The sequence below is a fragment of the Trichechus manatus genome, unplaced genomic scaffold, assembly GCF_000243295.1.
Source record: "Trichechus manatus latirostris isolate Lorelei unplaced genomic scaffold, TriManLat1.0 scaffold00068, whole genome shotgun sequence".
In the NCBI taxonomy this organism is placed as follows: domain Eukaryota; kingdom Metazoa; phylum Chordata; class Mammalia; order Sirenia; family Trichechidae; genus Trichechus; species Trichechus manatus.
Window position 1 is genome coordinate 1,682,809 of NW_004444004.1, and position 26,487 is coordinate 1,709,295.

The 26,487-nt window shown below is 39.0% G+C and overlaps 1 protein-coding gene across 2 annotated transcripts in view; it reads left to right on the top strand.

The window, feature by feature from the left end:
• ATG4A (autophagy related 4A cysteine peptidase) overlaps positions 1-26,487 on the top strand; it is a 59,662-nt gene that overhangs the window by 21,401 nt on the left and 11,774 nt on the right. For both annotated transcript variants that reach the window (XM_004379757.1, XM_023734455.1), the window contains exons 2-6: positions 16,124-16,234; positions 18,919-18,990; positions 21,101-21,199; positions 23,642-23,743; positions 23,924-23,996. In XM_004379757.1, the coding sequence (XP_004379814.1) occupies positions 16,124-16,234; positions 18,919-18,990; positions 21,101-21,199; positions 23,642-23,743; positions 23,924-23,996 (457 nt within the window). The remainder of the gene's footprint in view (positions 1-16,123; positions 16,235-18,918; positions 18,991-21,100; positions 21,200-23,641; positions 23,744-23,923; positions 23,997-26,487) is intronic.

The window sequence follows — 26,487 nt, forward strand, 5'->3', positions numbered from 1 at the left end:
CATTCATCTGTTGATGGGCATCTAGGTTGTTTCCATCTTTTTGCTATTGTGAACAATGCTGCAGTGAACATGGGAGTGCATATGTCTATTCATGTGATGGCTCTTATTTCTTTAGGATATATTCCTAGGAGTGGGATTACTGGATTGTATAGTATTTCTATTTCTAGCTTTCGAAGGAAGTGCCGCATCATTTTCCAAAATTGTTGTATCATTTTGCATTCCCACCAGCAGTGTATAAGAGTTCCGATCTCCCCGCAGCCTCTTCAACATGTGTTATTTCCAGTTTTTTTGATTCGTGCCAGTAATGCTGGGGTGAGATGGTGTCTCATTGTGGTTTTGATTTGCATTGGGAAAACGGCATTTTTAATAACCAAGTTTTCCAAATGACCCATTATTTGTCCAGTTTAAATACCATGAGCTTTTAATATTGTAACCATCCTGAATGGAGTTCTCAGAGTAAAACTACTCTCCTGACTTCTTAAACAGAGTATATGGAACATAATTTGATCTTTTTTTGATTAAGAGTCATCATTATTACTATCAGTTATTATATTATGTTATATTACAGTAATATTCTAAGGCATATTGAAATGTGTTTGAATGTTTGTCCCTGCACTTAATAGTTCCAGACCATTTAGTCTTTGTGTGTGTGTGTGAATCCATATTAGGTTTTTATGATTTTCTGTCTCTTTACTTGTCAGTTGGCCTTTCTTGCTGCTGTCAATCTATTTTTGTAAAATTGGCCCCCATCCCCAGCTCAGTGATGGATGCTCAATAGGCTCAACAAAGACTTTTTGACTGGGACTTGATGCCGGAAGAGAATGCTTCTCAAGGATCCTGAGAGTTTCAAGGATTTATCTTCTCTAGTCTGTTTTGTTTGTTTATCTGCAGGTTTGCTCTAGTTTAGAGAGCTTAGTTGTGGAACTAAGAACTAAATCTCCAGGAACAAGGACAACTGGGGACCTTGAAACCAAATCACCTAATTTTTCATGCTCCTCTCACACTGCATTGCTCTCTAACCAGGGGTTTCCTGCTGGGGTGGCTAGAAAGAGTAGTTGGTGACAGGAAACATTTGAGGCAACTCTGGCCTGTATCACTTCCTCTTATGAGAAAAACAAAGCTTCAAAGGGTGACACAGGATAAGGCACCTTCCATTCAGGACTCTGACAAGGGTTCAAAGTGTGGAGTATTTTAAAATTTTGCTATAGGTTCTCATGATGTGTGGCAGAGGGTAGAAATGGAACAGCCTTCAGGAACAGTTTTTGTGAAATTCAGAATGGAGACAGGAAGTATGGTGTTTCAGAAGCAGTTGAAAATTTTGGAAGCGTGAACTGAATGTAATGGGTATTACATGGCTAGAGATGCCTCTAAAAGTTATAATTAGGAAAAGCAGAGAAGGAAGTCATTGATTGTACTTCCCTTTACACATCTATTTCCAGTATACAGTTTAATAGAATTGTTTCAACTTCTCGGAGATGTTAGAACTTGAGTATACTTGCTGATTCTGACTCCCTGGTGAAGTGGTAAGTAAGATATGTGAAACTGAAGTACAATCCTTTGAAATTTAAGTATATTTTCTGTTGGCTACACCCAGGCACAAGCTCTTACTAAACACTTAGCTTTGGGGATATTAAAGAACAGCCAGCAACTAACAACAACAAAATTTGCAAAGCACTTTCACGTCCATTCTTTCATTTGATCCGCACAACAGTCCTGTGGAGAAGGTGTTGTCTCTATTTTATGAATGAGGAAAGGGAATTTTAGAGAGCTTAAGAGACTGGTGAACTGGCCAGTAAAAGGCAGGACAGAAATAAAACTCAGCTCCGCTACTTCATAGGCCAGTGTTCTATTCCGCCTACTACGTTGTTGTTGTGTGCTGTCGAGTCGATTCTGACTCAGAGTGACCATACAGGACAGAGTAAGACTGCCCTATAGGGTTTCCTAGGCTATAATCTTTATGGGAGCAGATAGCCAGGTCTTTTCCCCTGTGGAGTAATATTCCAAGGCCTATTGATTTACCTTCTTTAGTCTGTTTTGTTTGTTTATCTGCAGGCTTGCTCTAGTTTGGAGAGCTTAGTTGTGGGACTAAGAACTAAATCTCCAGAAAGAAGGACAACTGGGGACCTTGAAACCATTGTGCCACCAGGGCTCCTTCAGGCTACTATACTTTCCTTAATAAGATTTGGGGAAGAAATTCAATATATTTCTCTGCTGAAGACCAGTTAATGCTGTAGTAGAAAAGAACAAGTAATAAGTTCATGAATTTGTAATTCAGGTGAGTCTGTAAATTTAGATTTCATTTGGAAATGCTATAAATTAAAGAGGGAATCCCTGGGTGGCAGAAACAGTTAAGCACTCGACTACTAGCCGAAAGGTTGGCGGTTCGAACTCACCCAGAGGCGCCTTGCAAGACAGCCCTGGTGATCTGCTTCGGAAAGGTCACAGCCTTGAAAACCCTATGGAGCGGTTCTACTCTGCACACATGGAGTTGCCATGAGTTAGAATCGACTTGACAGCAGCTAACAACAGCAACAACATAAATGAAAGAATCTAATAAATTAGTCTTGCAGATGGTATATAAAGCTCCAAACGGCTTGCATTTGAATTTGAGGTGTGTGGGGATAAATTCAGAACTATATTTCTACTCCTGATAATGAAAGAAAATTTTGTTGTTAGCATAATTTTGATCTGTAGTGCCAGTCTGTACCAGAAATAAATTCAGTACACAGACTTTCTTTTTTCCTTTACTTATATTGAAGTATACCATACAGACAGTAAAGTACACAAACCTTAAGTGTACAGCTCAGTGAAATTTTCCATAACTGTAACCTCCACTCAGATCAAGATGTCGAACATTTTCAGCACGCCGGAAGGCTCTCTCTTGTCTCCTCCTAGTAAACACCCAAGGGTAACAACTATTCTGATGTGTATTATCATAGATGAGCTTTGGTTGATTTCAAACTTCATATAAATAGAATTGTACAGTATATTAATATTTTTTGTCTGGCTTCTTTTGTTTCACATAATGTCTGTGACATGCACCCATGTTTTGTGTGTAGCAATAGTTAGTCCTTTTTCATTGCTGGGTAGCATTCCCATGTATGACATACCACAATTTATCCACCCCCCTATTAATAGACATATGGATTGTTTCTAGATTTTGGCTATTATGAATAAAGCTGCTATGAACATTTTTGCACATATTTTTTGGTAGACATAAGCACTAATTTTTCTTGGGTATATACCTAGGAGTGCAATTGCTAGAGGTAAGTGCAATGAAAAAGATGTTTTTAACTTATAAAAGTATTAATGAAGAAACTGACAGATGAGCATCTTATAAGAAAACCCATTTTATGAAGAGCTACTCTTGGAGATGAAAATGGGTCTGTGTTTTGTTTAGCAGGTCAAGACTTTGCTGCCAGACATTAGAGAGTATGTTTCGCTGTGGTCAATGGGCTGAGCCTTTTATGCTTGTGGGTAGATATTTATTTTCCTGATGTCTGGTAGATGGAGTGCACATCAGGGATGAAGGCCATTTTATTGCAAGCTGTATCTTTTTTTGGATTGGGTAAAATTGTCTTTTCTTGGGCAATGTGTCTCAAATGATCATAAAATAACATTGGAAAATTAAGTTTCCTTTACAGGTATATGCCTTAGGATTAACTTGGAATACCTCTTTTTTGTTTTTTGAAAGTGAAGGTACACATGTAATTTTATGTAATCCAAAAACTTAACTCCGACAGTAAAATTTTACATTACTTCGATGGTAAAGAATTTTTAAACATCATATGTCTGCTGGCAGCATATACTAACAAAGTGCGATGTTGAAAGGGTATGGGGAAAATTCCTGTGGTCTGGGAAGAAGGTGAGGTGACTGTAAACAGAGAGAAAACTGGGAAAGTGCTTCAAATGAAAAGAGTACTGCTCCTGGAAAGGACTCGGTGCTTCTCCCGTTGCACTATAACCCTTCGTTTGCTGTGACACAGGGGCCCACCTTAGCCCCTTCTCAACAAAGATGGTCACTTCAGGCCTTTTGTTTTGTTTTTAACAAAATTTAATTTGATAATAAAAGTCAGAAAAATTTGCATTTGCTATACAGGCAATTTCTTGTCGCACCACTTCTATAAATTGTAGAATATCTAGACTTAGTTCTGAGTATATTTGAAACCCGAGTTAAGTTCAGAGTCCTTACCAAGGCTTCCAAGGCCAGCAATCTCCTGGCCCCACCTATCTCTCCAGCCTCAACCCTTGCTAGTCCACATGCCGCATCACTCACTGTTCCGAACTCTCTCAGCCCTTGTTGTTTTGGTACGAGCTTCTCCACTGCCTGGAACACCCTTCCATTGCCCAATTCGCTTAACTCTCACTTGTCCTTTAAGGCTGGGTGCTGCCATCATCTTTCTTTCCAAAGCCTTCTTTGTGCCCCAGACAGGATTAAATGACCCTCTTCTGTGCTCCTTTAGTTCCTTATTCCCCTGAACCTATCTCCCTCCAACATATACATAATTATGGTGTTCCCCTCATCTGGAATATTCTCCCCTCTTATTTTTGCTCTTCCAAATCCAAGCAATAATTTAAGGACCAATTCAAATCCTACTTCTTCCTTGAAATATTCCCTGATGACTCCAGTGCATGTTGATTTCCCCTTTTCTGAATCTTAACAGCACTTAGTTATTACCATACTGCATCAAAATGAACTGTCTCCTTCTCTTTCTCTCTTCCCACTAGACTTGAAATTGGTTAAGATATTGCTGTTCCCGGGCCTACAACAGTGCCTGGCACATAGTAGGCACTCTGTAAAGGGTTGTTAAATTGCTGTTTGGATGGACATATAAACTGGCTTTTAGACTTTTTGTGTATGTGTGTGTGCCCATTCATTCAATAAACATTTGATGGACCTTAAAACCCATTGCCATCAAGTTAATTTTTGACTTATAGTGACCCTATAGGACAGAGTAGAACTGCCCCATAGGGTCTCCAAGGCTGTAATCCTTACGGAAGCACACTGCCACATCTTTATCCCATAAAGCAGCTGGTGAGTTCGAACTGGTGACCGACCTTTCAGTTAGCAGCCAAGCACATCAGTGTATCATGTGGTTTATTTTGAGTAAAAAGAGTACATAGATATCATGAAGGAGTAATAAGCAATGGGAAACAATAAGAAAGGTAGGAAGTGGCTATATTAGAGAAGGCCTTAAATGCCGGGCTGATGAGTTTGTATTTAAGCCCTATCAGTTGCAGCAGTCTTGGAAACCCGTGGAAGTTTTTGAATAGTTCAGTGAAAAGGGCAGAGATATCCTTTAAGATTAGTCTGGCAACAGAATATTTTAGTGTCTTCTTAGTAAAATCCTTATTAACTAATTAATTGCTAAACTGATAATTAGTTTTACCAAGTAATATAGAAAAACTCCAAGGCCTTTAGCTCCTTGACCTTTTTGCACTAGTCTTTTCTCACTGAAAATCTAGATGAGGTAACAGATCATATGAACAATTAGTTTTGAGACATGAAAATTGGAATTAACAGAGGAAAGAAACACTACCAAGACAGAAATGGCTCCTAAAAATGCATCAACATAAAGTGTTGTTTGCTTAGGAACCGTGCCCAAAGCATTCCCTTCAGCTGTCTAGAAAAATCTGGACATAGTATATGAATTATATTGTTAATATTTATTCGTTTGGGATAGTTTAGATCACTTCCATAAAAATAACTACAGTGTTCTAACCTCAGACTGTCTGCTCTTACTCTTCCCTATAAAAGGTAGTAACTGCATTGTCAATTTGTTTTATTTTATATAACCAGAGCATCTGATTTCTTGCCACCTTAGGCCAGGCCTTCAATACTTCATGCCTGGATTATTGCAACAACTTTCTCATTGGTCTCCCTGTATCCAGTGCCTTGAATCTGGCTTTGATTATATCAGCAAGGTATAGTGGGAAGATCACTGAATGGAGAGGCATAATAACAGGCTTTGAATCCTGGTTCTGGATTCCAAGTCATATCACCTCTCTGAGACTCAGTTCCTTCAACTCTAAAATGGGGGCAATGATCCCTGCCCTGCCTATCTCAAGGGCCATTTCAAGGATCATGTGAAAGCCCTCTGAAAACTGTCAGTGATTTACCAAATCTTCAACTGGCTGACTTTTACACCCTCTACAATCCAGTCCCGTACCACCTCTCTAATCTAATTTTTCAACATTCCCCAAACCTGTCCCCCTCCAGCACACACATAATTATAGTGTTCCCCTCATCTGGAATATTCTCCCTTCTTATTGCTTATCCAAGCAATAATTTTAAGGCCAGTTCAAATCCTACTTCCTCCTTGAAATGTACCCTGATGACTCCAAGGCTCATTGATGTCCCCCTTTTCTGAATCTTGACAGCACTTAGGTATTGTCAACATTGTACATTGCCTTTTATTATTAGCTTTTTTACTTATATAATTCTCATCTCTTTAACTAGATTATGATTTTATGATGCCTTAGCTTGTTCATTTAACAGTAAGTGAATGTTTCCTCACAGAACTAAGTACAAAACTTAATAAATACTTGTTGGTTCATTTATTTAGAAATTCACATAGAGAGACTCTCTTAAGAGAGAGACAAGTTAACCCATCTTCTCTTCCTTGAAGTTGGAATACTTCTAACAACCCACGCTATCCCCATCTCTTATAGAACCATAGGAAAGTCCTTAGAAATCATCTACCCCAGTGCAGCCCAATAGAACTTTCAGCAATGATGGAAATGTGCTATACATGTGCTGTCCAATATGGTTACCACTGGCCATATTGTGGCTTGTTCTTTAAATGTGGCTAGTGCAACTGAGGAACAGAATTTTCAATTGTATGTAATTTTACTTCATTTGAATATAGACAGCTGCTTATGGCTAGTGGCTAGTTTATTAGACAGTGTAGATTAGTGGCTTTCTAACATTTTTCATTACAACCCGGTTTATACACACAAAATGTTGATTGCAACCCACTATATAGATTTCACAACCCACTGATGAGTTATTATTTGATGTTTGAAAAACATACTGTTTATTTGAGAGATGGAGAATCAGAGGCCCAGAGAGGTGCAGTAAGTTCTCCAAGGTCACATAGATAGATAGTGGAAAGTTGGGACTAGAACCTAAATTTGGGGATTTCTAGCCTAGAGCTGTTTCCAAGAGGAGTGTGCGTGCGTGTGAGAGAGAGAGAGAGAGAGGGAGTTTCCTTTTCCTCCTTCTTCTTACCATGCCAAAAAAAATTTTGTTCCCCTTTTTGATATTGGAAAAAATCATTTGGCACAATATTGATTTTAACTAAACATTTTCATGGTGTATTGATTCCTGCATGAGCCATGAGCTCTGTCTTTTAGTATTGCTGCTTTTCGGTTTGGTTACTCTCTAAAATCAACACCACAGAAACTTACTTTTGACCAGCTGCATGATTTGGCAGTGGCAGTAGTGTGAAAATGTCTCCTTGGGAATACAACCATAGCTTGATTCTTAAGGTTGATTCTTAAGAACAATAAAACCTGTTGATGAAGAATCAAGGTGATTCTTGCCTTAGTTTGTGGAAGAGTTGCCTCAAGTCTTAAATTATAAAGCTAAGCAAATATTTCTCTCTATCCATCCAGTGTGCTACCCTGTCTGTATGCCTTATCAACAAAGATGATAACCTTTCTAAAGGCAGCATCTTCTAAGCAGTGGCTTTTATAGCAGAGGCATTTAGGTTCTCCTTTCAAAGCTAAACTATTTATATTCTTCTGAAAAAAGCATCTCCAAGAAGAGCAGAGTTATCTTAGATATCAAAAGCAAAAAATGGCAGTAATTTAGAGGTACAATGGTCTATGTGTTAGATGCATTCCTAACCATGGAATACCATTTTCCCATGGATGTTTCCAAATGCATTTCAGTCAGCAGACAGCATACAGCAATTTCTCCCCAAGTGAAAACAAGAACAAAAAATATACTTAAAAGGGCAATAAAAATTTTAAAAGCATCAATTTAAAGGGAAAATAGAAAGAGCCCAATTTTACACTGCATTTGATTCTTATGCCATTATATCAATGGGATGAATTGACCAAAATCCCTAAGAAATGTTATATTTTGTGGGGCCAAGTTGTCTGTGGCCTGCTTTATTTTTCTAGCTGAAAACTAAAGGGTCTTTTCACTTAACAATGGTCCCTTGCCAAATGGACACGTTATCCTTTTACTGACTTGCCCTGAAATTTGTCAGGTGTAGCCTCCTATGCTCCACCACAACTGGCACTAGTCAGTTAAACAGAATCTGATAAAGTCCTTTCTAGTTGAATGATAGCCCTATGGTCAAGAGTCGCTAATGAAAGTCTAAAAATGACATTGTCCTCTTAGGGTGTTAGGGTTTATGTTGTCTGTAGAGAAACCATTCATGCCTTTCACATTATTTGACAGCCTAGCACTGATGGGTGTGACTTGCTCAGTAAATTCAAGAAAATCTGAAGTTTTGGACATGAAAATCTATTTGAAATGCAAGAATTGTCCAGTTTGCTGTTTTCTAAGTTCTCGGTTGTCAAGAAACAGGGCACTAGAAGGAAGACAAATGAAAATGGGACAGGGCTTTTCTACAGGTGCGCAGAGACTGGGGAAGAATAGGGAACTAAGTGGACCCAGGAGGAAAGGGATGAAGGCTGTGCCAGAGCTTTGGTCTTCTGGATTTCCCCCTGCCTCTGTAGTCTCTGCTAATCAACCTGCCACCTGTCATTCCCCTCTCCAAAGTCCCTGTGCAGGTTGACTTCCCCTTCACTTTTATTTATTTATTTTTTACCTCTCCACACTCCATCAACCAAACCTATGAGTCAAATATATTCTGGCTACACCAAGCTTATTATCTCTCTAACCCCACTTGTCTCAACCCTCCTGTTTTTCTGCTATCATTTCATCACCCACATGTGAAAACTGCAGGTTATTTTTGACCCTCTTTGTCTCTCTCAGTCTTTCCCCACCTCACACTCATTTGCTTGCCTAGTCTTTTTGGTGTTCCTTCAACCAATAATTTCCTCCCTTCCCCCTCACCACTTACATCTTATTTCCATTAAGGCTCAGCTCTGATGCCACTTTTTCTGGGTTGTAGAAGGCCCATTCACCTTCAGTTGGAATGAATCATTTGTTTCTTTTCCTTCCCCTGCCTTCCACATCACTTTCCTTTCTTATAACACATATTATTGTTAGTTGTCTCCAGACCTATCTTCTCCATTACGTTAAAAGCTTTTTGAAGGTAGAGGCTGTATCTCACTGATGTTTTATCCTCTGTGCTTAGCACATAGTAGGTACTCTGTAAAGCTTATGGAATGAATATATAAATGATTATTCAGCCCTTACCATACCTATCACCCTATGGACATTTTCTTATGTTTTTGAAGATGTGACAGGATAGTATGTTAAATATGCATGAATTGCTGAGAAGACTGTTTTGGAACCAGAGTATCCTGGTGTGCTTCTAGAATCTGGTGACCTACAAGGAAGATACCCTATGGTATCTCAAGCCCCTTCTGGCCCAGAGATTTTGTAGCCTTTTTATTTCACTGTAGAGAGTTTGTGGTGTTTCTTTCTTAAGTAAAAATCTAATAGAATGTAGAATCCTTGATATACAGGTGTCTTTGTTATTTCCTATCAGAAAATTTGTTTTTCAAAAGCTAAATTTTCTGAGTTACCTGCATTTTTACAAAAAAAAAAACTCTTAGAAATGTAGTCAATCACCAGAAAGCACATTATTAAACTAAGACATCAGCAAAAATTGCAAAATAAGAAACTCTGAAAATTCTCTCCTCCATAAAAGCAATGAGAAAACTGACAAGAATTGTCAGAATCCAGTTTTTCAGAACTCTGGAAATTAACCAAAGTTTGCAGCAATCCAGGGAGCATTTATTCAAGAAAAATGGCTAAATCTAAGTAAGAACAGCAAGCTTTGTAGTGTTTTTAATTTTCCCTATTCTCATCTCTCACTCTCCGGCTGTATGGTAGCCTTGAAAATCAGTAGTCTGCAATCATAGTGAAAACCAGCAGCCTGGCAGCCAACAGACGAGGCAGAATGGGATTGGAGCGCTTCAAAGCTTTGTTCCCAGAGAACTGTCATTATTTGGTCTGTCTGGTGGTTCTCTGGAAGACCTCACTTGCAAGGCTGTATTTATTGGATCAGACTCAGAGCTCTCTGAGTACAGAAAGCTTTTCACCTGCGGACTTCTGTCAAAAACAGTTAGAGGCAGTTGGTTAACTTTACGGTTGCCTGAGGCAGTAGATAACTGTTGGGGCTAACAATAGGCTGACCAAAAAGCTTAAAAGGAAAAACTGGGCAATGAGATGTCCATAGGGACTTTGAAATGCTCAGATATATTCCTGGGAATCTAGAAGGCCATGTGCATGCATAGGGCTGTGCACATTCCCAGGGCTATGCATATCCTGAGGAAAGACCTGGAGAAGGCCCTAAACTCTCACTTCTCTGGCTGAGCTTGAGCTCTACACAAGCAGAAACTGAAGGCTAAGGCAGACTTGTCAACTGCCTGGCTGAGTGTTGAAGGCATGCTGCAACATGCATACAGAGCCCCTTGCGAAGACTTGGAGATTTTTTGCTTCCAGGTGATTAAGGAAATCATTGCCCAATAATTAGCTGACCACTGAGCTAACTGTACAGAGACTTAAGTGGCCACACACAACAAAGAATAAAGATTTTACAGAATTAGTGTAGAAAAGTCACTAAGCCAACAAACAGCACCAACAACCCTGGGGAGGGGGGCAGAATCTGATTTCCAGAGTTTCTATATTATATTATTTAAAATGTCCAGTTTTCAATAAAAAGTTATGAGGCATGCAAAGAAGCAGGAAAGTATGGCCCATACACAGGAGAAAAAGCAGTCAGTGGAAACTTTCCCTGAGGAAGTCCAGATGTTGGACTTAATAGACAAAAAGTTTAAATCAGCTATTTTAAATATGTTCAAAGAGCTAAAGGAAACCATGTCTAAAGAATTAAAGGAAAGTATGAGAATGATACCTTACCAAATAGAGAATATCAATAAAGAGATGGAAATCATAAAAAAGAAACAAATAGAAATTCTAGAGCTGAAAAGTACAATGATGGAAATGGAAAATTCAGTAGAGGGACTCAGCAGATTTGAGCAGGCAATAAAGAATTGGTGAACTTGAAGACAGGTCAATTGAGATTGTCCAATCTAAGGAACAGAGAGAAAAAAGAATGAAGAAAAATAAACAGAGTGTCAAATATCTGTGGGATACCATTACACATACCAATATATGAATAATGGGAGTCCCAGAAGGAGAGAAGACAGAGAATGGGCAGGAAGAATATTTGAAGAAATAATGGCTTAAAATTTCCCAAATTTGATGAAAAACACTAATCTGCACATCCAAGAAGCTCAATGAATTCCAAGTAGGATAAACTCTAAGAGATCTGCATCTAGACACATCATAATCAAACTGTCAAAAACCGAAGACAAAGAGAGAATCTTGAAAGCATTAAGAGAGAAGTGACTCATCAAGTATGAAGGATCCTCAATAAGATTAATAGTGATTTTCATCAAAATCCATGGAGACCAGAATGCAGTTGGATGACATATTCAAAGATCTGAAAGAAAAATACTGTTAACCAATGATTCTATGTCTGACAATACTACCCTTCAAAAATGAAGGAGAAATTAAGACATTTTGAGATAAACAAAAACTGAGAATTTATCACTGGTAGACCTTCCCTACAAAAAATGCTAAAGGGAGCAAAGGACACTAGACAGTACATTGAATCCACATGAAGACATAAAGAGCACCAGTAAAGTTAACTACGTAGGTAAACATAAAAGACAGGATAAATGTATTTTTTCTTGTAACTCTTTTTTCTCCTGTTTCATTTAAAAGACAATTGTATGAAGCAATACTTTAAAAAAATTTTATTTATTTTGTTGTTGTTGAGACTATACAGAGCAAAACATACACCAATTCAATTGTTTCTACATGTACAATTCAGTGACATGGATTACATTCTTCAGGTTGCGCATCCATTCTCATCCTCCTTTTCTGGGTTGTTCCTCCCCCATTAACAAAATAACTGCTCCCTAATGTTCCTATCTAATCTATCAAGTTGCTGTTGTCAGTTTGATCCCATATAGATAGTTCTTAAAAGAGCATAATGCTCAAGGCAGACATTCTTTACTAGTTAAGCTGAACTATTGTTTGTTTTTAAGAAGACTTCAGAGGATATTTCTGGTGTAAGGTTTAAAGATTATCACAGGACAATAGTTTCAGGGGTTCATCCAGCCTCCATGGCTTCATGAGACTTTGAAATTCTATTCTGCATTTTCCCCCTTCTGATCAGGATTCTTCTATAGAATCTTTGATCAAAATATTCAGTGATGGTAGCTGGGCACCATCCAGTTCTTCTGGTCTCATGGCAAATGTGGCAGTTGTTCATGGAGGCAATTAGCCACACATTTCATATCCTCCTCCTATTCTTGACTCTCCTTCTTCCTCTGTTGCTCCAAGTGAATAGAGACCAATTGTGTCTTGGATGGCCACTTGCAAGCTTTTAAGACCCCAGGCACTGCACAACGAACAAGGAGGTCGAACAGAAGCATTAAACACGTTATTAGAGCAATTAACTGGGATGTTCCATGAAACCATGATCCTAAATATCCAAACCAAGGGACCAAATTTCATGAGGTGTTTGGTTGTACATAAGCAGCCTCAGCAGCTACTATTTTTTTTTATAGTTGTTGTTGTAAATATATCTATCACACAACTTTTGGAAACAATACTTATTATTAAAGTAAAATGGAACAAGGGGAAACCTGTTGTCCATCAGACCTTGTAGAAGCTAATTCTTGGTCCACCAGACTGGAATATTTGTAACTCTACCGTATTATTTCTATCTCTTTAAGGAGGCTGAAAGGGCAGGGAACTCATATCAGGCTGATATATGGTTTGTTAATTTTATAAGGCAAGAGAAAATATAGTTTGTAAAAAATAAACAATGGATTACTGTTAGTCAGAATTGATTGTGTTGGAAATGAGATTTCACTTCTGCACCTCAGCCACTTCCCAGATTGCTTTTTCACCTCTCTGAGGTCTCCTTGTGTAGGACCTAATTCTCTTTCCTCCTCAGACCCTCTGTGTATAATCTCCCTACCTCACTGCTCTTTGCTTCTGTTAATCTCATTTTCCTATTCTGCCTTTCATTTGTTTCATACATGTGGCTTTGACTCAGGCCCAACATACTGCATTCTGGGAGTCTACCTTCTAAGAGGAGAATCAGGAATGATAGCTAGGCCTGAGAAGGGATTAAGAGCAAGAATAAAATTCTTTGGCTACCATTTTGGTCAGAGCCATCTCAAATGAAGCAGGGAAGCTTTCACAGGCTTTAAGGGGCTGTCCTAATTTGACCAGATAGCTGGGCAATGACTCACTGGGACAGGGTTGGCAATAGAGAAATGGTGTTTTTTTGGCCAGTACTAAAAAAAGCTCAAGACTTATATGCATACATGCTGTACATTCAGCCAATGCCACCCTTTGACTCCCCACCAGGTCAGTGCCAGAGAGGCTCCCACTTTCCTCCACTCCCCTCAAACTACTTATTTTCTGAATTTATTTCTTTCTGGGCTACACTTAATGTTCATTTTAACCTGATTTCTTCTGACTGTGAGGGGCAGGGGGTAGAGTGGGGAGGTACACAGTGTGACTTTCCCTGCCTGGGTCCGTCACCTCCTGGGGATGGCCTGACCTGGGTGATCATTTTTAGCCTGGTATTTCCTGGGCATGGGCCAGAAGCTGAGGCCAGCAGCAGAGAGGCTAAGACAACACAGGCATCCTGGCAGATTCAGTAGTGGTGAATTTTCACTGGGGAACGAAATGGCTGTCTCATTTAGTTTGATTTTATTTTTTTATTGTACCTTAAGTGTAAGTTTACAATTCAAGTTAGTCTCTTATTCAAAAATTTATATACACATTGTTATGTGAGCCTAGTTGCTTTCCCTGTACTGTGACAGCACACTCTTCCTTTCCACCCCGGATTTCCTGTGTCCATTCAATCTGGCTGTTGCACTCATAACTTCTTTAGGTTTGAAATATCGCAGAGACTGTAACCTTAATAATTAAAACTTATTGAGAAGAAATGCTACTTAACCACCCCCCCCCACCCCTGAGATTGGAATTCTGTAATATGTTTCAAAAAAGGCAGTATCTCTGGGTTTTTTAAAGTGCTCATACAACTTATAACTTCAACTTCCAACAAAATATTTTGAGCAGGTGAACTTATTTTCATGATCAGATAAGACTCATTTATATACAGGGATATTTATTTCTATGAAAACAACATATTCTCACCTAAGAAAACAAAAACAAAACAATTTGTCATTTCAAGTGAGTTAAACATATCCCACAATGCTATTTATTTGCCCAGGAAACTGTTCTCATAGGGCTCTTAGGTTCTACTTTGGGAGAGTCCATACAGCTACTCATAGCCAATCTCTCTGAACTTTCCTCCCCCTACTGTCTGGGGAGCCTCCAGAGCTGGGAGGAGAAAGTGCGTGCTGGGTGTCTTAGCTTAGAACTTGAAATATGTTTTCTCATAGAAATAGCACCATAAACTATGAAATATACAATCAATTTTATTTTTCTGGTTGCAGGTTAAAATAGGCTTTTGTGGGTTGTGTTGCAAACTTACTTACTACCTAAAATATTATTTCTTTCAGAAAATCACTTTCAAAAAAATTCTGAAATAAGTCAGTGTTGACTGACTTCATAAGTCAGTGTTGACTCTTTCAGCAGACCCTTTCCCCACAGGTAGTACACGTTAACCAGTTGCCATTGAGTTGATTCCGACTCGTGTCGACCCCACCTGTTTCAGAACAGAACTGTGCTCCGTAGGATTTTCAATGACTGTGACCCTTTGGAAATAGATTTCCAGGGCTTTCTTTGGAGGCGCCCCTGGGTGGATTAGAACTGCCAACCTTTCGATTAGTAACCAAGCACTTAACCATTTGTGCCACCCAGGGACTACCATATTAGAAGGTCATACATTCTGAAAGTATGGCCTGTGAACTAATGGGATTTAATTATATTTATTGGGTTACTTTATCTTGAGAGATAACTGTAGTCAGTTGTGAATCTGAAAAACAAGTGATCTTTATCATCATCCTCAAAATCTTTCTTTGTTGAAGCCGTATGTGAATAAAGTGGCAAATAGAAATACTGTAAAAAAATATTTCAAGCTTCCAATCCACTGGCTGCTAGAAACAATACTCCATGTAATGTGGGCCAGCAGCAAGTATGCAGGTATTATTGTATCACCTTGATGCACTTGTGCTAGGAGAAGATAGATAAGTGGCTATTTACAAAGATGTCCACATTGGAAAAAAAAAAAGATTTAAAGTAACTGTGGTCAAATTGTTGTTTAGATATAGTGCCAGATGTGACAATGAGAAAGAGAAGATCGAAAGAGATAGTCAAACATGATTAATACGTTTTTAAAATTTTATTTTGTTGTTGAGAATATATACAGAAAAATATACACCAGTTAAACAGTTTCTACGTGTACCATTTAGTGACATTGATTACATTCTTGGAGTTGTGCAACCATTCTCACCCTCCTTTTCTGAGTTGATCCTCCTCCATTAACATAAACTCACTGCCCCCTAAGGTTTCTATCTAATCTTTCAAGTTTCTGTTGTCAATTTGATCCCATATAGATAGTTCTTAAAAGAGTGCAATGCTCAAGGCAGAAATTTTTTACTAGTTAAGCTGATCTATTTGTTTTCAAGAAGACTTCATGGGATATTTTTGGTTTAAGTTTTAAAGATTATCTCAGGGCTGATTAATATAATTGATATCACTAAATTGTACATGTGAAACCATTGAATTGGCAAATGTGTTATATATATTTTTACAACAATAAAAAATAAAATTGTAACAACAACAAAAAAAGAGATGGTCAAGAAGAAATCCCTCTACTAAAGGATTTTGAGGCCTTGTGAGTATCTTTGTTCAAGAATGATTTGCTTCCATTACAGTTTGAGCTGATGACCTTTCACGCTCAAGGCAAAGTAAACCACAAAGCAAGCCCCCTTTCTAGTAAATTTTGCTTAAGTTTCTTTCCTTTTCTTTCAGTTTTATCCAAGTATGAAAACCAGATTACTATTTTCACTGACTACTTAGAAGAATTTCCAGATACAGATGAGCTGGTATGGATCTTAGGGAAGCAGCATCTCCTTAAGACGGGTAAGGTTTGGTGGTATATGATTGTGAGAACTCAAATGAGGTGGGAGCCTGAGGTTAAAGTCCTATGCTTTTTATCTCCTTGGGTTGTCATAGCATTGTCTTGATCAATGTTAATGCTACTCAGAGGTGGATTTACCTTGCAGCCAATTTAGCTTAAGCCTCAGGCTCCATGCTTGCATGAGCCCCTTCAAAGGCCCTGAAAGACCCTAGAAGTATGTTTATATGGTCACATAGATTTTTGTACAATTTGCAAACGTAAGATATTTTTATTGTTTTCCTTAAAGGAGAAACCCCAAATTCGATGAGCCTTGGATTTCAGAAAACACAGATGCACTCCTGGTATCACTAATCTGTATCTAGTCTTTGGTGACTATGCTACATACCGCTCATGCCTCTCACATTCTTTTCTGTCCAGATAAAAACGCTGCCACCTAGGGGACTTCTAAACAGTCCATGGCTGTCAAAAACGAGAAGTTTGAGATCTTTTGCTGACTGTAGCTCTCAGTTTATTCTGGTTTTGTGTAGAACTTTTAGTCACTGCAGCTAGATAGAAAGGAGGCTGGAGTTGTCTTCCTTACCTTCACATTCTTATAGACTGAGAAAGCCCTTTTAACCTAAAACTGCTAGTGACCCAGCATCCACACAAAGCCAGAGCTTGGAAAGGGGCCTCTCTGAGGTTTCTATCAGTCTGAGGAGAGACCCTCTTCAGAGACCCTAGCATACATAGAGTGAGAACAAGAAGAAGCTGATCAAAAGGGCAGGAGAAGAAACTAGGCATTTTCTGGTTCTCCTGAGTCTGGCTTCATTAATGTATATAGAGATTTGTGAATGGTGGAGAGAGCCCAGGGCTGCTAATTAGGAGACCTGTATTCAGATTCTTCCATCTTAGAATAGTTACTTTATCTTTCTGGGTCTAACTTCTTTCATGAGTATGTAAAGTGAGGGGATTGGAGACCAACTCTTCTAGTTCTGCAATCCATGACAATATGAATCCCCAGGTTGCCAAATATGCTCATATTCAAATGCTATGTTGGGGAATGCCTTCCAAAGTGAAATTATTGTTAGAATTATTCCCCTAGCCTTTCTAGCCTAAGGCAAGCTGGAAGGAGTAGAGAATGTCAGAGGAAGGAGTGAGCGGTGTAAGCATTTGAAGGAAGGGTATGTAATAACAGCTAACATTTATCACAAGCTTACTGTGTGCCAGGTGCCATCTAAGCACTTTACACGTATTATCTTGTTGAATGCTCACAACAGCTCTATGAAACAAGTGTTATTACTTGCCCCATTTTACAGATGAGGAAACTGAAGCTCAGAGAGGTTAAGTGACAAGATTACACAGCTGGAATTCTTATGGACTCTAGACTTTCTGGAACCATGGAGGCTGGATGAACCCCTAAAACTATTGCCCTGAGATAATCTTAAACCTTAAACCACAAATATCCCCTGAAGCTCCTTAAAAACAAACAATAGTTTAGTTTAACTAGTAAAGAATGTCTGCCTTGAGCATTAAATTGACAGTAGCAACTCGAAAGATTAGATAGGAACCTTAGGGGGCAGTCAGTTTATGTTAATGGGGGAGGAACAACTCAGAAAAGGAGGTTGAGAAGGGTTGCACAACTCGAAGAATGTAATCAGTGTTACTGAACTGTACATGTAGAAACTGTTGAATTGGTGTATGTTTTGCTGTGTATATTCTCAACAACAAAAAAGTAAAATAAATTATATATCTATATGTATGTGTGTGTATATATATATAAAAAGATTACACAGCTGGTAAGTAGCAGAGTCAGGGTTCAAACCTAGGCAGAGTATGACTCTAGAAGTCTTACTCTTAACCATCATACGTCTGTTTCCCAATATGTGATAGGCACTGGGGATGTGAAGGGGAGGGGAAATACAAACAGCTTGACTTTCTGATTTGTTTAAAGGAAAGGCAGGCAAGAAAATAGAAATTATTGGTAAAACTTTAAATTTCCCTCTCTTCTTTTAAAGTGCAATGGCTATAAGTTCTATACATAAGAGCAGGAAAAATAGAACCACATCAAAGAACAGATGAAAATGTAGAAGTCATATTTGTGACCGTCAAAGTCAATTTATGTCATAAAATACAAGAAAAAGACACAAAATCATTTGTGATGTTCTACATCCATTTAGATTACAGATGCCTGTTCTACTAGATACTATGGATTAATTTTTTATATATTTCATTTGCTTAGCAGGGAGATTTCCTTTTAAGTTACACACACACATACACATACACACACATACATCTAGTTTTAGTTAACTAACAATGGGTACCAATAAGAAATCCAATCAACCGTCATCATTCAACAACTGATTGCCTTGTTAGTGGATTATCTAGGATTCTTGCTTTTCCTATTCCTTGTCTTTTGGCTGTGACCCCAGTATTAGTATCTGCCAGTGCAGTAGAGCTCAGTGAGGAGACAGGAACCACCCAGCATCATTGTACCAGTCAGTAGCTCTGGTCAAAACATAGGTGGGGGAACTACTGAAATTATTTGGCTAAAATGAGATTGGGTTTCCTACAAATTTTCCTGGCCCCATACCAATAGAATTGACTGGTTATTTGAAAATGAGTTGATTTGTTGTTGGCCCAGAAATCAAAGGCAGATATTTTTAGGTGGCATCTGGTGATTTAACTTTAATTTCACATTTAATTACAGAAAGATCTAAGCTGTTGTCTGATGTAAGTGCTCGTCTATGGTTTACATACAGAAGGAAATTTTCACCAATTGGTAGGTATATCATTTGTTATACTGTGCTTTCTTCCTCATAGATAGCTTGCCTGAGGTGTCAGTGACTTCACAGAAACCTCAGAATTATCAGCTCACTATGGCAAAGAGTTTAATTTAGGGGAGTAAGTAACTCTTACACTTCATCTAAAAGGTTTCATTGCTGACGTACCTCATCATGTGTGGCTCCATAGTGTTAATGTGCAATGCCAGTATATTTTTGAGCCCACTTCCAAGTGTTCAGGCACTAGATAATATTACTTGTTTTATGTTTGAGAGCAAAGAAAAAATTCGAATAAACCTTTAATTTGGGTAATACCTATTAAATTACAATCTACTGCTTTGTGGGGTTACTTGATTACCGTTGTGCCTTGAAAGAAAGGAAATAATTCCTTTGATTTTTTTTTTCCCTATGAAATGAAGGTACTTTGCCACTGGGGGATAAAGATTTCCTTGGAATTAATTCTAAGTTGTTAGAGTACCAGCTGCCTTCTAGAAAAACAACAGCTTAATAAACTAAGTGATTATGCTCTCTCTAGAGAAAATTTGTAAAATGTTTACAAGTAGGATGGCTTCTTCTTAGTATCATAGCCCTGTCAGAAAAGGTCACCAAATTCAAATGGTGGAAGCTACACTCCAAAGTGGAAATCTGTTTGACCCATTTTGATGCAGGACTGGCCCTATTAACTAGAGCGAAATCAACCTTTCTAATAACTGCCAAAAATGAAGTCCACAAAGACATTTTTTGTTCTCCACAGGAATTACCCAAGCAGTAAAGCAAACAAAAGAATAATGTATTACCCACTGGTTCTAAACTGTTAACTTACTTTGGGTGAGGAGCTCTTTGCAGAGGTGGAAAACATTTGCAGTTCAGCTTTGCCAAGATTTTGGCAATAAATGATCTCTTCTTTATGTGGGCCCCATTGCACCTTTTCCATACTAATCTGGTCTATAATTCCACCATTAGCAAGAGCCAAAGGGCTCCCTTTCCAGCTCACAAATTGGCTCAGTCTTCCCCATCTTGCTGTAACAACTCTCCTGACCCAAAACAGAAGGAAAGGGGTGGCCACCTTGGTCCAATTGTCTTACAAGGTTGATGACCCCCTTTGAAGTTAGTCTTTTCTGAAATCATGCTTATATCATACTTTTCCATTTCTATTTTGGGAAACGAAATCCATTACAGCAAAATGTCTCCTCTGCCATCCAATTTGTCTGATTTCATCGGTACTTTGAGAAACGATATTGAGCTCATTCTGGCTACATACATGGGATTTTCTTTACATGAAGTGTTCTTAAAATGGAACACTTCATCTCGTTTCATTTATTAACTGGTTTTGTACCTTCTAAGATGTAATACATTTCTGATTTATTAATATTATTTTTAATTGTACCCATAATTATAGTACCAAATATTTGCATCATTCTTTGTGGGCTGTAGAATACTTTCACAAATATTCTCTCATTTAATCTTATAACACCCACTTGTAGTAGGCAGGGTATGTGTCCTGAACCCCGGTCTATAGATGAGACTTGGATCAGATAACTAGAGACTGGTCTTCTGATGCCTAATCGAGTGCTCTTCCCTTTATTTTACATTGCATTTCTTGCTGTTCAGACCTTTGTAATGTATATTTAGAATAGTCAAGAGCCTTCCAAATACCTTCGACCATTTTGACGATTTTCTTTGATAGCATTTGTTTCCTAACTAAGGTGAGATGGGCTTCCCTGAGAAATTCGGGAACGTGGAAATGAAATGTGCGAGGCAAGATTTGGTCAGACAGATGATGAAATGGGATGGACTAAGAGATAGTAGCTATACTTGGCACTCATCTACCAAAATTGCATGCATACCTAGAAATCTCCAAGCAGAAAACCTAAGGGGCAAGTTTTGTTCGTTTTGTCTTTAGCCCTAGAACCCCTTTTGTTTAAATCAGCATTATCTTTGCAAGTTCCAACTCTGTACCTAAACTCTCTTTGATCTCTGGATATATCTCTTGCCTCCCTTTGCAGAATATGTGTGTTTGCTTATCGTGAATGATTCCCAAATATGCTGATGTTTAGGGAAAGGGCAATTTAAGGAACCCATATTCATTCTCATCCCTTTTGCCAACAGGAGGAACTGGCCCTTCATCAGATGCTGGCTGGGGATGTATGCTACGCTGTGGACAGATGATGCTAGCTCAAGCCCTTATCTGCAGACACTTGGGAAGAGGTGAGTTAAATCTGTCCTATAAACTGCCTCAAAGGACTCTGCAGTGTCACTTGCTGCTGTCAGTTTAACATTGACGCTAAGCTTTAGGAACACTCAGTAACAAAGCTGCAGGTCCCCAAATGTTCTCTGAACACTCAAGTGGCTGGCCTTACAAGTCAACAAAGCCTCTCCTAAGAGGAAACAGCTGGTATTTCCTTGTGACTCACCAAGCCAGAGAGAGTTCTTTTTCTAGGACAGAATTGAACCTTGGGGCAGGTGTGTCATGAAGAGTTTCCATCTATGCTATTGTTGCAGGGAATCATTAAACATGTCAGATAACAAAGTGAGCAGGAAGAAGGGTGTGATGGTAAGTCTGTTTCTTGACCTCATTTAAAATATATGCCTGGTGAAGGATGTAAGTGACCTAAAGGAAGTGCCTAATGAGGGATCTGGTGCTATTTTGGTTTTGATTCACTAGGGATGCTCACTTGATGATGAAGGAATCCTTAAATTAGCTTTCTCAGGAGGCCACTTCATTAAGAACCTTCCAGTTCTTAATGAAACTCTTGAGTCTTGCTTTCTTAAGAAATATGTGTACTTCCCTGTTGACATCTGAAGGATGACCTGGGCTGGATACCAGTTCAAGCACTTGGGTGAAAGTCCATTTTAGCTTGGGGATGAGAAAGTGAAAGGACACCTTGGATGAGACTGGGCTGCTGAATGTATTGGCTGTTGCTAATTGAGGTTTAGAAGTATGGAAATATCACTCCCTTCTCCCCACTGTGCAACTTCACAGATCTTGCTGCAGTTGTCAGAGAGTATTGGGAAAGGGTCTGGGGAGGTTTGAGGGCTTATTCCCTTCTTTTCAAGGAAGCAAAGAAACACTGAGATCTCCTTAGTCCCTCTTTAAGACTTGATGGCACCAAATATCCTATGCCTGCTTCCACTGGGCAGTATTACAACTTCTGTTTTACAGATGAGGAAACTGAGGTTCAGGGAAGTGAGGTGATTTGCTCAGGGTCAAAGAGCGAGAAAGTATAGATTTGGGAATAGAATTCAGTTCTGGTTTCTTGTCCAGTGATTTTTCTATGGCACACATACTTCTTTGTGCAGATCCAGTCTTCCTGTAACTTTTTCTCATTTATAAAACACTTCAAGATGATTATTCTGGAGAGAGTTTTGTGGGGACTAAACTGGACAAAAATCCCCACAGTCAGCAGTCTCAGTTATTTAAATATAAATACAAGTAGCAGGAAGAATTTGGAAATAGATCTTATAGCTAAGATGAATTATAAGATGTAATTTTATTAAAAAAAAAAGTATCTTGGATTGTTTCCTGTTCAGTTATTTTAAAATTGAGGTGGGGTGTTCACTTTTCACTGTCATCAATAAATGTTATTTAGTGGTACTTAGCAGCCAGCTAATCAGGACTTCCCAGACTTGGACGATTCGGTAGCTAATGAGAAAAAGTTGTATGTAGTTCACCCTCTGAAGACTGTGTTGGATATGACGTTTAAAACTTTGGTTTCAGAATACTAGAAGCAAAAGAAAACTGAAAGACTTTGGAGATAATGGCCTTTGGCTTCAAGTACATTTCAGTCGTTAATTCAAACTCTCTCTAAAACCTCAGGAGAGAAATTTATGTCTTGGAAACAAATTAAGCCTCAGAGTTATACAGAGTTCCTTGAGCTGAGGGAATAGGAGTAGTGCATCCTGTTCAGAGCAGTGATTATGTAGTTTTTTTTTAAGTTATCCTCAGTAAGTGATAAGTGGCCTCTGTAGAATTTGGGGGACTGTGCCTAAGGCATGGATGGGGTCCCTACAGATGTAGTTATTTTGGCTTTAGTCTGAAGGAAACCTTGAACACTTGATAGCAAAGGTATTTGTTTTTCCCAAGGTCAGTGTGGACCTTTTAAAAGGTGGTTAAAAATGGTAGCATGCATTTTTTTTAAAGCTTCTTTAGTTATGAATTATGTATAGTCCCCTGTGAACTGTTGTATGTCAGAATAGCACTTCCCCCTGTGAGAGGATTTTGGCAGTGCTGCCAGAATATAAGGACAAAAGCCATTGCTGTCTGTGTAGAGATGAGACACCATGGCGTCTGGGTTATACATGGATATACTGCCGGGCTTTGTGGTGACCTCCTGTTCGCCGAGTAGCTGACTAGAAAGGCCTTCGTGATGCAGTGTTTTCATGTTATAGTTATCCAGCTCCAGCCCTTGGGCTAAGTTAATTCATTGGTCAACTCCTTGTTTTGTTTTTACTTTATACCCACTCAGTCTTTGAAAGTAATCAATTTCCAGATGTCTTTATCATGAAAATTAAAGCTATTTAGGAATGTTCTAGCTTGATCATTCCCGACTTCCCTTGTTTTCCTTCTAACTTTATAGTTAAAATAAAACAGCAGAGAGGTAATAAATAGTTATAAAAATGATTTCTAAAACCATCTTTTTTCCTAAAAAGACTGGAACTGGGAGAAACAAAAAGAACAACCCAAAGAATACCAACGGATCCTCCAGTGCTTCTTAGATAGAAAAGACTGTTGCTACTCTATTCATCAAATGGGTAAGGCTATAAATCAACAGTTTAAAGGCAATACCTATACCTGCTTCTTCTCTTCTCCTGCCTTATATGTGGCTCTACTAAGTTAGCTATCTGCTTGGTTATTTATGCAAAAAAATTAATTTGTGGTTTGCTGGAAGATCTTTTACTAACATGTTTATTTTTTTTCCCACATAAAAACAGCACAAATGGGTGTAGGAGAAGGGAAATCAATTGGTGAATGGTTTGGACCAAATACAGTTGCACAGGTGTTAAAGTAAGTAAAACAGTTTGGTGTCTGCCTTATTCTCCTGTCTCCTATACTTCCCTCCCCAGCCAACTCTTCTCTCATCAGCTTAATTATTCTTTCAATCCCACTAAGCCACCCCTCCTGCAAGCCATCAAACATCTGTACCATTTTGCTCAGCCAGTTCTTTGAAATGCATAAGTGTGAACATCTGTCTTGGTATATCAGAGTTGTACTCATTTGTACCAGCATATGTGGATGTCCACCAGGAATCATTCAGTATCTCACCCCACAGATTGCTGCTCACTTGCCAGGGAGCCATCAGCCTGGGGGTCACTTTGAAGCCAAAGAGTTCGTACTAAGAGGTGGAGGCTGAGCCAGCTTAGGCAAGAAATGAGTTCCCACCCTGTACAGTATAAAAAAAAATGATTCACTTATTCAACATATAGTGAGTCCCTCCACTTTGCTAAGTGTTGGGCAAATAGAAATAAACTAGACACAGTCCTTGCCTCAAGGAGCTCACTACCTACTACAGGAGACAAACCCCAAGCAGACTCAAGGCACCCCACCATGATACTTTTGCAGTTGTCCTGTTAAATTCCAGAATTCACCTCGCACAACAAGAGGTGAGATGGAACGGCCAGAACCAACTTTTTGAAAGTGAATAGGGTAAGTGGCATTGGCACCTTCACTCCCAGGCCACATCACCTGTGGTCACTCTCTTTCTTGACAGACTATCACTGAAGGAAAATTCCATTAGGGCAGAGATTGTATTTGTCTTGTTCACTCCGGTAACACTAGCATATAAAACTGCCTGTCACTCAGAAGTGCTCAATAAATATTTGATGAAGGAGTGCAAATGGCAGCCAGAATCTGGGGCCAGATTTAGGGATAAGAAGATTGAAACCATCTGGACTCCTTTGGTATAGCATGCTTCAATTCCTGGGCACTCTGGAGCAGTATTGTAGGAACTACAGGTAGTCCCTGACTTACATAGTACTCGAGTTATGCCGACTGCACTTAAGACTGTCTGGGGTTTTTTTTTTTTTTTTTTTTTTTTTTGGTACATTTTATTGTTAGTAATATGTACTACACACAATGTTGCAGCAGCGTAATTTGCTGATGTTATCATTCACAGAAGTTCACTTGCAGATGTTCAATGTTATGATTTATAAAGATACTGATAATAAAAGACAATAATAATGAAAACAAAAGAAAACGAGGTATTCGACTTACATCAGAGCCAACTTATGATGGAGTTTTCGGAACGGAACCCCATCTTAAGTCGGCGACTACCTGTACTGCATGCAAAGTACAGATGGGGCACTGTTTCAATTATTTGCCAACCTGCAATGAACTAGAATGCTTTGGAAATATGTATGTGTGAGAGGAGTAGTCCGGATTCTCTGGGTACCCAAGTAAAACCTATATCTTGGTTTTACTCTTTTCTAACTGCAACATCTCTGAGACCGCTTTCTTGCCTTTGTAAGTAGTGCCTTTGGGCATCACGGATTTACTCTTTGCTAAGTGAGAATCTGGCAGGATTTGAAGGAGAACTGTAGGAACCCATGGTAGAAAGTGTAAGAGATTAGAATGACTGCGTGGAGCCCAAAACCTGCCTTGGTTTTTAAATGACATCTCTCAGAATTGGCTTCTTCAAAATTTTGAGGTCTCCAACAACAAACAAATAGAAATATGATTTTTTTTATTGTACTTTAGATGAAGATTTACAGAGCAAACTAGTTTCTCATTAAACAATTAATACACATATTGTTTTGTGACATTGGTGGCCAACCCCACGGCATGTCAACACTCTCCCCTTCTTGACCTTGGGTTCCCCATTACCAGCTTTCCTGTCCCCTCCTGCCTTCTTGTCCTTGCCTCTGGGCTGGTGTGCCCGTTTAGTCTCATTTTGTTTTATGAGCTTGTCTAATCTTTGGCAGAAGGGTGAACCTCAGGAGTGACTTCATTACTGAGCTGTAAGGGTGTCCGGGGACCATACTCTTGGGGTTTCTCCAGTCTCTGTCAGACCAGTAAGTCTGGTCTTTTTTGTATATGTGTGAATTAGAATTTTGTTCTACATTTTTTCCCAGCTCTGTCCAGGACCCTCTATTGTGATCCCTGCCAGAGCAGTCGATGGTGGTAGCCGGGCACCATCTAGTTGTACTGGACTCAGTCTGGTGGAGGCCGTGGTAGTTGTGGTCCATTAGTCCTTTGGACTAATCTTTCCCTCGTATCTTAAGTTTTCTTCATTCTCCCTTGCTCCCGAAGGGATGAGACCAGTGGAGTATCTTAGATGGCTGCTCACAGGCTTTTAAGACCCCAGACACTACTCACCAAGGTAGAACGTAGAACGTTTTCTTTCTAAACTATGTTATGCCAATTGAGCTAGAGAAACATAAATTTTTTATGATTGTACGCTGTCTTGTGGAGCCCTGGTGTCGCAGTGGTTAAGTGTTTGACTGCTAACCAAAAGGCCGGCAGTTCGAACCCACCAGCCACTCCTTGGAAACCCTGTGGG